Source organism: Patella vulgata, chromosome 7 (genome assembly GCF_932274485.2).
Source record: "Patella vulgata chromosome 7, xgPatVulg1.2, whole genome shotgun sequence".
Taxonomy (NCBI): Eukaryota; Metazoa; Mollusca; class Gastropoda; family Patellidae; genus Patella; species Patella vulgata.
Genome location: NC_065885.2, coordinates 16,105,577 through 16,121,011, shown reverse-complemented (window position 1 = coordinate 16,121,011; position 15,435 = coordinate 16,105,577). Strand labels below are relative to the sequence as shown.

Genomic DNA, 15,435 nt, shown 5'->3' with positions numbered 1-15,435 from the left:
GGTGAGGTGGAAAGAAATATAAAATACATTGTAAGGAGAGAAATACATTTAATGAGTTTTATGTTTTCAATGAGACCTTCCATCATGTTTCTCCAAGAGTCCTTGGCTAAACTTAAAAAAGCTCCAGTAAATATGATTAAGAATCTTAGTTTTACCCCCAAGATTCTCTTCTCAATCATGGGTAAGAGTTTTCATATAGTTCTGGTCAGCATATAGTTTGCATCCCATTGGACCATTCCACATTCCAAGTAGCACATTGCAGCCCATTATCTGATATTTAGAAATTACCATTATGACTTTCTTGAATTATCTGTATTTTCCCCTATATATTATCAGTAGACCGACATGTCTGCCACAGGTTGAATAGGTGCTAACATTGTATTTATTTGAAGTTATATGGCACATCCTACGGATAATATTTGGCATCTTGGAACATAAAATGTTGGCTTCCCCTGTTGAACTGTCAATAAAAGATTTTATATTGTGTGTGCTGAAAAAAGTATCGAATTATACCCCCAAAAGTACAGTAATTTTGGAGGAGTTTGAAACAGGTACGGGTCGGCAGGCTTTCATTCTATCCTATTACGACGACACGTAATTTTGTAGGAATATTACTGACATAAATTTGAATACTGTACGGGAATTAAATATGAAAAATAACAAGGTGCACCTATTTTTTATTACGTATGAATTTGAATATTGACACGTGATTTTTTATTGTGGTCTGAAAACGCCTGCTTAAATAACGGTAAGAGTTATGCCCCTTTATTTTCAGCAAAAAATGTCTGACAAGAAAAAATTTGAAATCACATCACTGCATTAGAGTGACAGTCAAGGTTAACCAATCTGGTGTTTCAACCTCCCCACCCCCACCATATAACTGTAACATAAATCTTACTCATTTGTTTCCATCTTCGGTAGTTTTGAAATAATTTATTTACTATTTAGGAAATTGGTCAGACAAGTTCTCTTGAAAAATATGTTAGGGTACATAATGAAAAGAAATCTGTGAATTTAAAGATATATTATGGGAGATTAGATAAAGAGCTGGCAGTTACTCACTATAGTAGTTAAAAACTACATGTAGATAATGTAAAGGGAATTTGCTGAAAATTTCAGTCAAATTGATCCCCTCTAAACCAAGATTTTAGCGATTGAATTTTCGGCCTAGCCTTGATCATCATTACTAAAGTCGGTACGATAAAAAACATAGTCTTGATTATCCAGTTCATGATTAAATCATGAATGAAAGTTTAGTAGCAAATCAGTTCCTAATCAAATAAATATCGCAGGCTAGTGTTGACATCGACAGTTGATTATGGTCTGGATAAGTTAAATTAATGTCTAATTAATAATTTAGATAACATTTCAGGCCTACAAAAAGACCTGCAATAGGCAGATTTAGCTCTTGCATAATGTATGTTTAAATGGTGAACACTCACTGCATGAAAAACAAACATATTAACAGAAATCAACCCAGTCGTAAAATCATAATTAATTTCACATTTTTAATATGTGAAAAGTTTAATTAGTGGATGCCAAAGGATCTAATGAAAAACAAACATGAAAAACAAACATATTAACAGAAATCAACCCACTCGTAAAATCATAATTAATTTCACATTTTGAATATGTGAACATTTTAATTAGTGAATGCCAAAGGATCTAATGGTTCTGAAAAATATTTTTATACAGAAAGAATTACCATTAAAATGGTTTGTCTGTTTTTCTTTATTGGGACGTAATAACTCGATTTCTAGTTGAACTAGTTTGTTCAAACTTGGTGAGGCATTTCATTAGGTGACTGGTTTCGATAATGATCATTTTCCGCTTATTTGTCAAGAGAATAACGCTGATCTAATGGAGGGGGAGTATATAGTTAGTGTATACATCGATATATTGAAGAAGATCGATAGTGAGCATTTTCTGCTAGGGTTATGCAGCACAATAAACAATGTGATTGCTGGAAGCTTTTTAAAAAGATAAATATGCCAGTAATTAATGAGTGTCATCTATTGGTTTGGGGATTGAGGTGTGGGACCTCAGCCTCACTGTTATTGTAGATGTCCCAAATTGTCCTTTTAAACAAACTAATGTAGTAGATCATATTTCATCAAATTATTTGACCCCAAAATGAGCTAGAAAATTTTTTTTTAAGGCTGTCTGAACTAAATATTTTACTATTTGCTATTCAACATAAATTTAAACTAATGGAATTTAATCAATAATTTGTCTCCTATGAAATATTTACTAATATTAATTCATTGACATCAAGTATGACATCAAGTAATGTTCAAGAAAATATACTGATTTCACAGATTTGCAGTGTCTAGAAATTGAATTGAGTTGAATAATATTCAAATAATTACATACAATGTTCAAAAGTCAATAATGCATATGACCACTTACAACTATACTTTCGTTTATTCTTCTGAGCAAAATGATTTTCTTTAGCTTGCATGTGTGTATATGAATACTGTATATTTTTTTATCCTTTCATGTATAAATATGGTATATTTATAATCTTAACTCTTTGTTTATTTGTATATTTTAACAGAGGAAGACTATATATCGTGTCAACATCCTGGATGTAAAGATGAACACAGGGCTGTCAAAGTGAGTTATATTTGTCTATATTACACACTTCCTTATACCAACCAGTACACACAGGAAAGTTTGGGGGATATAGATAAGATAAAGCTTCTTTAAGTTCTAGTAATAGTTAATTTTAAAATAGTTTATTTACTATAAAATGTTACAAAATAGTACTCTTTAACAACCACAAGCATACTATATAATGAACCATGAACTGACCATGACATCATCACAATTCCATCACAAAAATCGATATCGGTCAATCAATGCCCAATTGTCCAAAGAACAAGCCTGCCAAAAAGAACTCAAAACAAGTTGTGAATTTATACGATGAACATGCACAACATACAAAACAAACATGGTAACAGAAATATACCCAGTCTTAATGTAATTTCACATTTTCAATTAACCGGACAAATTTTAATTAGTGGATACCAAACAGATAACTCTTCAAAGTAAATTGATTTAATTTGTTATTAAATTGTGAACATTTTAATTACTGCATGCCATATAATCTAATGATACTAAAAAATATACAAGTATTATAAAGACAAAATTACAATTTAAAGGGAGATAACTCTTCAAAGCAAAAATGGCACACAAACCTGTTATTTCTAATGTTGTCATCATTGTTATGTTGGGTTTTTTTTGTACTTAGTAACATATTTGTACAGAGATAATACACACATACAACAAATTGTTTTGAACTAGAGGCCAGTGTAGAAATTATAATCAAATCCCTTGTGCAAAAATGTGTCAAGGGAGATAACTCTGTATATTTAGTCATTAAATTTCCCCTTCATAAAAAGTACATAAATAATAAATGCACGTACAGCTGATGGTTTTGATGTGCTCTTATTTTAGTTAATTATAAATAATTGAACAATTGTATATATTGTATTATACAAATACAGGTTAATAGCACACACACATAAAATGGAGCAGCTTAAAGTGATTTGTGCAATCTGTTTTACAGAGGATTACGAAAGACTTCTAATATCTCTGTTAAAGATGACAGTCATCAACATGTGACGTCACATCACGCGGCGTCAATCATTGGCTCAATAGCACGTGCATTGTTTACATAAGACGTTACTGATTTGGGCAGAATGGTGCCTTATACTCATTTTAATACCCATTTAAACTAAATAGAAAATAATTTTTACCTTAAAATACTTCAAACGTCTTTATTTATTTTTGTAATACATAAAAAAAATGTTTTAGAATTTAATTTGTTGGAGGGAAAAAGTTAATATTTGAGGCTCATTAAGTCGCAAAAATGTCATCCCTATCAGTGATTTTAGCGACTTAAGGAATATTCAGTGCTGATCAGTTTGTGATTTGTGTTGTGTAGGACCTATACTAGAATCAGCAGAAAAGATGAAATGAGCTTCACCTACAGGTCTAAAGAAGATGGGCATATTCCATGCATTGTGCAAAAGGTCAAATTTGCCTGGATGGTGGTGTTACTACCTACTCTTTTTTTTATCGGTCAGGGAATCTTTGATATGCTGCTAATGGTATGAAATAGTTTTTTGTCCAACCCACATGACTGACAGGCCTTCCATACTGCACCACTAATGAGGGGTAACCAGGTCTTAATAGCACAAAAATAAAAATAGGTGTAATTTGTAGTATTTTATGTCGGGGTACACTATAATACAATTAAAGTGTCTTATTCAAGGTTGCAAGGGTTACATACCCAGCCGAGACAAAAACATACAACCGTGTAGTGTAGTATCTCTGTATATGTAATATATTTACTACCTGTAATTAGTACCTGATGACTGTCTGATATAAATCTACCTGTCTGTATACTGTCTGTCTATTGTCAAAACCTGTATACTTTTATATATAATTAAACATGGTTACTGTTACTATTGAAGTTATAGTCACTCTAAATAAAGTGCGAGAGAGAGAGAAATAGGGTTTAATATCCACTAGACACAAAATGGGTCATTTCAGGACTAACATATGCTGGAGGATCAGGAGTAAGTCCACAAGGTTGGACAGATGACCCTACTCCTTGTCACATACAAGAGAATCGAAACCATACCACTTGACCCAATGACAGACCTTATGATCTAACAGCCTGCGAACCCCCTCAATAAGTAAATAAAGCACAGCGACTAAGCATTGAAACCAGAAACTTTGTTCTTTTATTATCTCCTTCAAGATTCATATTTGATGATACTTTTAGTAACAGTATTGTACTGGATGAAATTTGTACACCATCTTAAGTATACCGTGCAGGAAGGCTGCATGACAAACCACAGACAAAACAAATTATACAAAAATGGAATGAAAGTTGAAAAAGCAATGTGAATAATTGATTATATTATATTTGATGATATTTTCAGTAACTATTTTTTTTTATTATCAATCTACAATTTGATAAAAATTTAAACATTGTTTTAAATTAAACATGTAGGAAAGCTGCATAGCAAACTACATACACAACAGATAAGAGAATAAAACAATTGTTGTAAAGCAGTGTGTAAAGATAAACCAATTAGCTACATGAACTAAGCACAAGACAATTCACCTTTATAAAAGGCTTCAGTAATAAGTGGTATCAAGTATTCTGGATGAGTTAGCATGCTCTGCCTTTTTAATGAGTGTCACTTTAAGTGATGAAATAATAGAGGCTAAGGGTCAGACAAACTGTTTATATAAATATATTATGGTTGATGTCTTTATTACATTTCATTCTACATACACTGAATATAGATAATCTTATTGAAACATTAAACCCTGTCATTATATTCACATTATAAATAAAAGGTGGTTGACATGTACTTATACAAATATATATTTACCCCTACAAAGTTAAATATACACATTTTTTATGAATATTGAAATATGTAGTGCAGTGATAAAATTGAAATGCAATGATAAAATTGAAGTGCAGTGATACAAATGAAGTGAAGCCATAAGAAATGAAAATGAAATGAAATGAAATGATGTTTAATGTCCTACTGTTCTGCTCTGAACTGGGCTAATGAAGACGGCATACACCATACAGTGTGCGATGAGTGAAATTTTGCCCAGACAGCGGCACCATGGCATACTCTTATATCGAATTCCAACTGTCAAGGGATCTTTTACATGCACGCCAATTTGTACATGGGACCTTGTTTTTTTTGTCCCATCCGAACGACTAGACAGCTGTTCTTGTCAGGCCCTCCATCCTACATCATTGACAAGGCGGAACCATGCTGGAAAATCTGGATCAACTTTCTCGGCCAATGCAGGGATCAAACACCCGACCTCCAGGCTAGCGAGCCAGCGTCTTACCCGCTTAACGACCTTGACCCCCCCCATAAGAAATGAAATGCAGTGACCATAAACACTTAATGCAATAAAGAAATGCCATTTACCATATACCAATATAAAAATATACATAAGTATAATTATTGGTAAAAAAGAAAAATCCAAAAATATCAGGATAGATGAACTTATAAAGAAAAATTAGTACATTGATACACATTTGGACAGACCCATAATTTATACGTATTGATGGGCATAGACATTACCAGGCTATGGCGTAAACAGTGGTTGACACTGTGTAACATACACTTAGATTTTTCCTGGTCATTACAAATATCATTCCTCACAGATAAAAATTAAGTTATTTGGCTTGATAAGACGATTGAGGATCATATCTTTAATAATCAACATTCCAAATACTTCCAAAGATAATTCTCAAATTTCACTTTTAATATTTCAAAAAGTACAACTTGAGGTCAATTTGAGGTGATGTGTCTTGACATTGTGTCAACATGAGAAAATATTCCAATTATTGCTCCAAATATCAAAGTTCACAAAACATTCCAAGTATGATATCATAAATCAATTGTAACATACACACACATGATTGTTTTACATTGAACAGATAAGCTATGAACCTGATCTCTGTCTCTTGTCGAGTCTTGTCATCAAACTTTGATTTTAACAGGTTCATGGCCTCTCGTCAAAGTTGACATAAGACTTTCTTCAGTGTAGCAAAATAAACATCGACTGTTCCCAATAATGTGAAGTACAAACATTTAGATTACGTGTTAACACCTGTAGGGGTGATCATAACTTTCACGATTTCTTTCAAAGATTAAAGTGTTAGGAAGCCAAAAGAAAGTACTAGAGTCTGCACTGTGGTCTGTGGTTAAAGCACTAAAATCAGTGTTCTTGTTAAAGTACTAGAAACTACTCTATGGTCTTTTAAAGTACTAGAATCTACTCTATGATCTGTTATAGTACTAGAATCTATGGTCTTGATAAAGTACTAGATTGTGTGCTCTGTAGTCTTGTTAAGATACTAGAATCTGTTTATAACTTGTTAAAGTACTAGATTGTGCTCTATGTTTTTGTGAAAGTACCAGATTGTGCTCTATTTTACTTTTATGGTTAAAGTACTAGAATCTGGTTTTAGGGTCTGTGGTTAAAGTACAAGAATCTACTCTATGGTCTGTTAAAGTACTAGAATCTATGGTCTTGTTAAAGTACTAGAATTTGTGCTCTGTAGTCTTGTTATGGTACTAGAATCTGTGAACTTGTTAAAGTACTAGATTGTGCTCTATGGTTTTGTTAGAGCACAATCTGGTGCTCTAATTTATTTTTATGGTTAAAGTTCTAGAATCTGGTTTTAGAGTCTGTGCTTAAAGTACTAGAATCGACTCTATGGTCTGTTAAAGTACTAGAATCTATGGTCTTGTTAAAGTACTATCATCTGCACTATGGCCTATGGTTAAAGTACTGGTTGTTTTAATAGAACAGACAAATAAAATGACATAACACTGGAGGAGTTTTGAAGTTTGTCCATTGAATAAAATAAAAATCAACATTGTTAATATGAACTGTGAAAAAAGAGGGTTATAAAAATAATTGAAATACATGGATGCACATGAAAAGCTAACTGAATAAAATATTATAAAAGGAATCACTCCATTTATTATGACATCTTGATAACTCTTTCTTGCAGAACCAAATAACAGTTTATTCTTTACTCTTTCTTGCAGAACCAAATAACAGTTTATTCTTTGTGTGTATTGTCATTTCACCCCTTTTATTCTACCATCATTTCTTTCAAAATGAAAAGAAATTCTATATCAATGATTTACCTTATTATTTCATTGACAGTAGTTTCCGTCAGAATATATAATTATTTAAAAAAAAATTATCAAAGATTTGTTAGTATCTTCACAAATAAGATGACAAATTTTGTTGATGACAAAATTTCATTCAGAATTTCTTTTCCTCTCTTTTGTGAAGTAATAAATAAAGTGTTTGAAAAGAACAGGAGTGTTTAACATGCACATTGAATGAATGGTTTGATTTCAAAGAGAGATTGCGAATATAAAAATTTGTAACTGTAATTAGTGGTGATTCATTTGCAATTTTTTTTTTTTTAGTTTTCATCAATGGAAAAGAAGAATATTATTCTTTTTCAGTTTGTCCCTTGATGACTCAATCTGAATAATGCATCTTGTATTATTTTTTCTGTTGCTGCACTTCCAAAATGATGTATCTCAATTTTTTTCCACTTTCTATCCTCACTCCCATTGACTTGATTGTACATGTGCGTAGATCCCCTCTGACTTGGTTTGCTGGGCGAGTTGACTCCCCCATTGACTTTATGGCCAGGTGAGCTAACACCTTTTCTTGCCCATGTCCCTGGTGACCTGTCCAATAGCTTCAACTTCTTAAGACTTAGTCCCAGCTTCTACTTTCTACAACACTGGATACAATGTATTATTACTGTTCTGTATATAAAAGACTTCAGGTAGAACTGATTGTATTGAATACAAGAAAGATGCGGATGATGCCTTGATGAATGAGTCACGGGGAAGGAAACTAGTTTAATTCTTTTAGACGGGAGAATAATACGGGACCCGTAATCTTACAGATGACATGTTTCTTTCATATACAAACTGTTTACATACAGTTCATAGAACCGGTCTTTTTATCTCATTTAATCTGTAGTCATCAGTTTATAAAAGGTTTGTTATTCCCCGTACTTGTATATATTTGTTGTATCTCCCTTTTATACTTACTGACCGTAACTTTTACCATTGTCCACCATTTTAGGGCCAAGTTCCTTTTTTGTCTACATGTAAATTCAACTTACGATTCTCTTTTTGATTTCAAGCCCAGGTGCAATGGAGAGTGAGTTAGTACATAATGTGACCTCCTTCAATTTAACTTGCTCGGAAAATTTCAGGATTTTCAATGAAACAGTCAGAATGTTTCAGATTTATTGATGACTGAAATTGCTGGAGATCTGACAGGTTTATCTTTGACCCTTGCCTCAACTTTCATCAAAATGTGGAATTTGGGAAATTTTGTCTGCTGAAAAGACAATCTTTTTGTAGTGTTGTTAAATTTTTCTAATTTTTCAAAATGTGCATTCTTTATGCCGTCTGCTGTTAGCGTGTAAATTGGTTTCCAACAGACAACAAGTTTCCTTTAATGTAAAAATGTCGGCAAGAATTTGTTCATCAATGTTAAAATGATGTTTGACCAGGACGACCAGGTCAAGTGAGATCAATTGTCCAGTATATACATGGAGGTAAACAATAAGTGATATATGATAGCCAATTGACATTGACTACATTTTACAAATAACTTGATTGGTTAAATCTACTTGAAAATTTGACTTCAGTGGGATCCAATCTCTATCCCACTAAGCTAACAAAAAGGAGTTTTATAGATATTGTTTGAAACAAGCATTTATGGTGTTTCAAAAGGATTTGTATTTTCTTCTAATAAAAGGTTTGACTCTGTGTCTTACCAAAGGAATTACAAGAAAACCAAAAGCAGCACAAATTGTTTTATGATTTGTTACACTGTGTATGATAACGATAAGAGGATACTTATCAAAACATCATGTTTAAATAATAAAATCAGTTTTTGTTTCCCATTAATTAAATTTGGCAAAACTTTGATAATAATAATATATTGCATTTGATAATGCGCCACATCCACCCAAGTGAGTGCTCTGTGCGCGGTACAACCTATTGACTATATCAGTAGCAACAATATTATTATATTTGTTGGGAGTCGCAGTGACTCAGTGAGCAAGAAACTGACTTGATAAGCAAGATGTCTATTATTTGCTCTCAGTGTTGTCTGAAAAAGTTCCTCAGGATTATATCGTGCAGGTTCCCCTTGTTCGTGGCGCAGGATGGCCGGGGCCTGGCAATTAGGACAGTGTCTAATCAAAAAGCCGAGGCCCCATTGACACATTGGAAGGCACGTAAAAAAAACCTTGACAAAGATGGAATTCGAAATATGGGCATAATTTCCCTCATAGCACAAAGTCATAGCAGAAAAGTAGGATGTTAAACCCCATTTTATTTCATGTTATTATATTTGTAGACAAAAGTTTTGACTTGAAGTCAGCATCACTGTTGGTAAATTAAAAAAAATATAAAGTACAAAGAGCTTGGCAGTGAATTGCTTTTCACCACTTAAAAAGGTAGAAATCATAACATCAAGTCATTGAAAAGAAAAAAGAAAAAAACATTTATCAAGCATTCTTGTCCATTATTTGTAGGTTAGTACATACACAAGCACATCAATCAAAACTATTCACAAGTGTTCAACCTTGTAGTTTTTATTGTCAATTATTGAACATAAAAATCATCCTAAAGAATACACAGTGGGCGTGATCATTATTTTGTTCTCGTGTCAAAGGTCGTTGTCTATTCTTTTAGTGAGACAAGATCTGGATTAACCCCCTTTAGGCGATTTACTATGTGTATTAAAGAAATTAGTCAGTTGAATGATGATGAAAACCACAGATTATTGGTAAAAGAATAAAAGGGAAGGTTAAAGTGTAATTAAAGATACGGTTAAATGAATAAAGAGGTCACTTCAGGTGACGATGATGGTCGTAGCCCAGCCACAGGCTATAAAATGTTTTGAATATGGTCAATCTAACTACAAGCACATTGACATTACTTTTGTTTTCCTTTGGTCAGCAAATATTGTTTTGAGTTCATTTATGTTTTATTAGTTATGTTTTATAATTCCCACTTTTCAGAGAGAGCAGGAGACTATAAAAATGAGTTTTTCCATGTCAGTTGATCCATCTGTCCCACTTCTTTAAAACACTTATTCAGAGAATGGCCTGACTGAGTTTTATAATGAGCATTCTGCTTAAATTAACCCTTTCACTGCGTATACCCGGTAGTACCGGGTATTATAAAATGTCGGTAAAATGCCCGTACCCGGTATTACCGTGTACTCAGTAAAGCCCTCGCTAAAATTAGTACCGTAACTGCAAGTGCCATCTATTGTATTTTCTATACACTAGAACATATTTCCACGTGTTTCAAAGCAGCAAACCGTAAAATGGCGGAGTGCATTGTGACAACGTAGACGATGCACTCTCGACGAAGTCGTGAATGACGTCTTGCTGACCAACATGTGGACAATTTCGAGGCGGGTGATACACATAATTCGTTTCCAGTTACTTGATAATGATAGTAGTCAGGACAGTGATTGGTATTATGAAGTGTGTGATTTGTTGTGCGACGTTCCGCCCATGGCTAGCTATGTCTCCCGTGCATGATGAACAAGCCCAATGTGAACACGATAGCCCTGTGTCTGCAGTAGATTCTGACAATAATTCTGATGTTGATAATAATGCTGGCCTGCTGGATCGTAAAATACGTAGGTAATTCCTGATTCCCGAACGTGTAGATCTATTGACTGACTATATTGATAATGATATGGGACTTGGGGATGAAAGTGAAAGTAAAAACAAGGTATTGCAATCCGCACGTGGTCATGGCAGCGGGAGACGTGATGCGCGTGTTCGCGGCGGCATTGCTCATGGCTGCTATTGATATTTTTGTTCATTTTATATATCTTTATCAAAATCCAGTAAAAAAAACAATATCTTTTAAGTATTTCATGGAGAAAAATTCGTTTTCGTGTTAGCTTTAGTGTGAAATGAGAAATCCAAAATGGCCGCCATGACGTCACGTGACTACATTATTATGCAAATTTCCAAAATTCTATTTTTTCCTCTTAGCCCAACCTCATGCCCATCCCAACAGACAAAAAGATTTTTCATAAAAGCTTCCATAAGTACTGCTTGGCATTCAGTTCCAACCTCCCTTTTTTCCTCAAAAAAGGGTCTAGCACAGGCAGTGGATTTACGTCTAGCATTGAAAGGGTTAAGCAGTGATAAGCAATTTGATGTCATTCCTTTGGGATACAATTAGTTTGATGATGAGCAGGTTAAGCATATTGATGATTCATATGAAAATATATGTGAAAGTAATTAATGAGTTTCATCTATTTATTTTGGGATTGGCTTGTATTAAAGTATTGTTATTAAATTATGGTCGTTTTGGTTTGCATCCATTTTGATTATATTTAGTTTTTATGTCTGCAGAGGTTGCCGAGTGTTGCTAAAGTTTCAATTCATCTTTTTTTTGTAAATACTGAATGGAAATGAACCATTTTTGGACTGATATTTCTTTTAGAGATTCAACTTTCACCAGATTGTAGTTTACAAGGCATTAATAATCCCTCATATGAAATGAAATGGGGTTTCTAATGAAGACGGGGGCATATGCCATACAGTGTGCTATGAGGGAAATTTTGCTGGGGCAGCGGCACTACAGCCTACTCTTATATCACATTCCATCTGTAAAGGGATCTTTTACGTGCATACCAATGTGTACACAGGACCTCGGTTTTTCATCCCATCTGAACGATGTTAAGAGACTTTATTAACTGAAATAAATACATTATGACTCTTGCAATATTAATTTTGCACAAGCCATGAACTTCTATATATATCGCTTTCCTGGTTGAAAATCCTAGTAAAAGAGATTAAAACATTAGATAATCCCATGGATTAACCTAGATGATATTTAATATCATTTTAATTAAAAGATACCATGACAGTTTGATACTTTGTCTAATTAATAAAGATTGATCAGTTATTGAAATTTATATGATTTTTGCCATATGAGATGTCGGGATTGCCACAGCATGCCATTTGCCACTATGTATTGATGTGTAATTGTTACATCATCGATAAAAAATTAATGTCTTAATCTGTTAATGACGGGGATGATGTCATGATGATGTCATGAAAGGTAATATTATAAATATACTTCAAGTGATTGCACCTAATAAAATATAATTAAATCATAAATGATAAAACTGAGGATAAAATATCCAGATAAAGATTCATAGCTTCTTGTTTCAAAATATTTTAAAGGTACATGTGTCCGAGTTATTAAATCTTATTTCATTTTGTAAACCAATTCCAAAAGTGGACATGAATTGTCCCTGATACGTGTGTGTCTGCCTGTGAGCTCACAATTTTTGTAGTCAAACAGCAAGTTTGGATAAAACCCTAAAGGGTGGGTGGGGGTGGAGTTGTTGATGGCTGAATAATTCGCGTTGTACCGTAATGTCTGCCATTGAGTCAACTGGCATGGTTTTGTTTCCCCAGCTGTACGTTTCAAGGACTAGGGTCGCCTGTCCAACCTTGTGGGTTTTCTCCAGGTCCTCCGGTTTCCTTCCATTACTTAAGACCCCTATGCGCAAGCAAATTATTGATATGAAATTGAACCATATATTTGGCCCGAAATGACCTAGTTTGTGTTGAGTGGACGTTAAACCCTATTTCTCTTTCTCCTTTGATGTTGGTGTACCATTATTTCAAATAATATACTGGCAACTGCCAATCGTACATTATTTTATTCTAGATGAAATATTGGACTTGCATGATGATTCCATTGAAATGCATGTGCCGTATATAGTGTCTGTATTTTAAGTTGTTTAATGGTCTTTAGCAGTATCAATATATTACTTAAAGATGGGTTCCCGCGTACAAACTGGGTGATTTAATGGTATATATGAACTAAAAACATATTCAAACTAATTAATTTGTCATAATTATGCTTCAAATCCTTCTCAAACATTGTAATTGGGAAGGAATGTCCCGCTATAAAAATTTGATTAAACCAGGTTATGTTTATGTCACGTGACTTACCTCTCTTGGAAGTCAGAGGAGAATTCATTGCATACATAAGACGATGTTGTCTTTAATCGCTTACTATTCATTACAAATATTGAATCCTAATTAAATTCTCGGATTATCCACTACCCGCGTCTTATTCCGTCATTTTTATCTCAGAAAGTGTTGTATGTCTAACTCTTCATAAAGTTTATCAACTTGTACATCAAGCGCTCAATGTTCGCGTGTGACCTTTGACATCACGCGTGCAGAAATTCCTAATCATCGGGCTGTTGATTAGGGGAACCCTTACATTTTTGTCCTGTATACGCTCCATGAGTGTTTTTCGGGGAATCCAGTATTTTTCTAGTAAGATTGGATATCTCTACTTTCCATATATACCAAAATTACCATACTTTTATTGGAAATAACCACCCAATAAATACTTTTCTGGGAACCCATCTTTAATGTCTTGCTCTCGACCATTAAACCACACATATACTGTTATTTCTCCTGTATTAAAATGCTATTCTGTCAGCCTCTAGTTAAACATGCCTTTGTCATCAACAAAGTATGTGTTTTTGTTGTTAACAAAGTTAATATTCTCTATTAACATTCAGTGTGTGTTTCATTAAACAACATATATGAATGGAAAAATGTGATACAGGATGTGTATGGGCTTAATATTGATTATGTTTAATAAGACAAATTTTCTATAGTAACCTTATAAAACTTGAAAGTTTATTTTAAGTTTTTCTATTGTTTATTGAAAATATTTTGTCGACGGTGTCAAGAAGATGAATGTTGAAAAAAAATTAAATACTTAAGTAAACTTTGTAATAAAAGTCAGACGTTCTCATTCATCTATTTTTATATTTCCCATATTCGAGTTGACAAAAAAAATGAAATTAAAAATTGAAGAACTATTTGAATAAACTGAATATCTGAATTATCTTCCTTATTTGAACTTCGAGAAAGTATGTATTATACACTTATTTCTCCTGTGCTTTCTATTAATAATGTTTGCATTAAGGATTCCTGAATAAACAATTTATTAAAAAAAACAGTTAAATTTGCACTTACAGATGCTCATCTATTCATTAATGTGAAGCTTCACTTTACTTCATCTCTAAATCGTACCTATATTTTTTGACTGCTGTATTAAGGTGAAAGGGGCCACTTGTAGTAACCTTAATGTCCTTGATGTTGATATATAGTGAGATTTATAGTTTAAAGTGCCATGGACGCATATGGTGGCTCAGTGATTATGATGCTGGATTACTAATCAGGAGGTTCCAGGTTCGATCCTGGTTTTTGTCTGAGAATATTTCTCACAAATTCTTGATGTCTGTTGTGCAAGACGGATGGCATAGCAAGGAAAGGTGATTAATCATTTGGATGAGATTAAAACTGAGGTCCTGTGTATACTTTGGCAACCAATGAAAAATTCAGTTGAAAATCAAAAATAAGAGTAGAGCTTATGCTGTCCAGGCAAAATTCCCTCATAGTATACCGCATGACATATATGTCTGTCTTTATTAGCCCAGTTGGTGCAAATAAGTAAGATGTAAAACCCCATTTCATTTCATTTGAATACAGAAATAACCAAAGCCTTTAACAAAACACTCAACATATTTATGTATTCTATCAAAAATCAAAATACTTTTACTCAAATCAGATTACTATATTTCAATAACAAAATACTATAAAAAAAAGAAATTTAAATGGGAAATAATTGAATAGGTTTATATGTTCAATTAGACCTTTCTTTTTATGATTTTATATGAAAGTGTGCCAGGTACAGTGGAAGGTTTAATAAATCGTATTCATACTATATACTATTGATTATTTATTTG

The 15,435-nt window shown here is 33.2% G+C and overlaps 1 protein-coding gene across 1 annotated transcript in view; it reads left to right on the top strand.

The window, feature by feature from the left end:
* Positions 1 to 15,435, top strand: part of LOC126828201 (pleckstrin homology domain-containing family G member 5) — a 180,296-nt gene that overhangs the window by 23,172 nt on the left and 141,689 nt on the right. Inside the window, exon 3 of the mRNA XM_056102167.1 lies at positions 2,558 to 2,616. Coding sequence (XP_055958142.1) covers positions 2,558 to 2,616 — 59 coding nt within the window. The remainder of the gene's footprint in view (positions 1 to 2,557; positions 2,617 to 15,435) is intronic.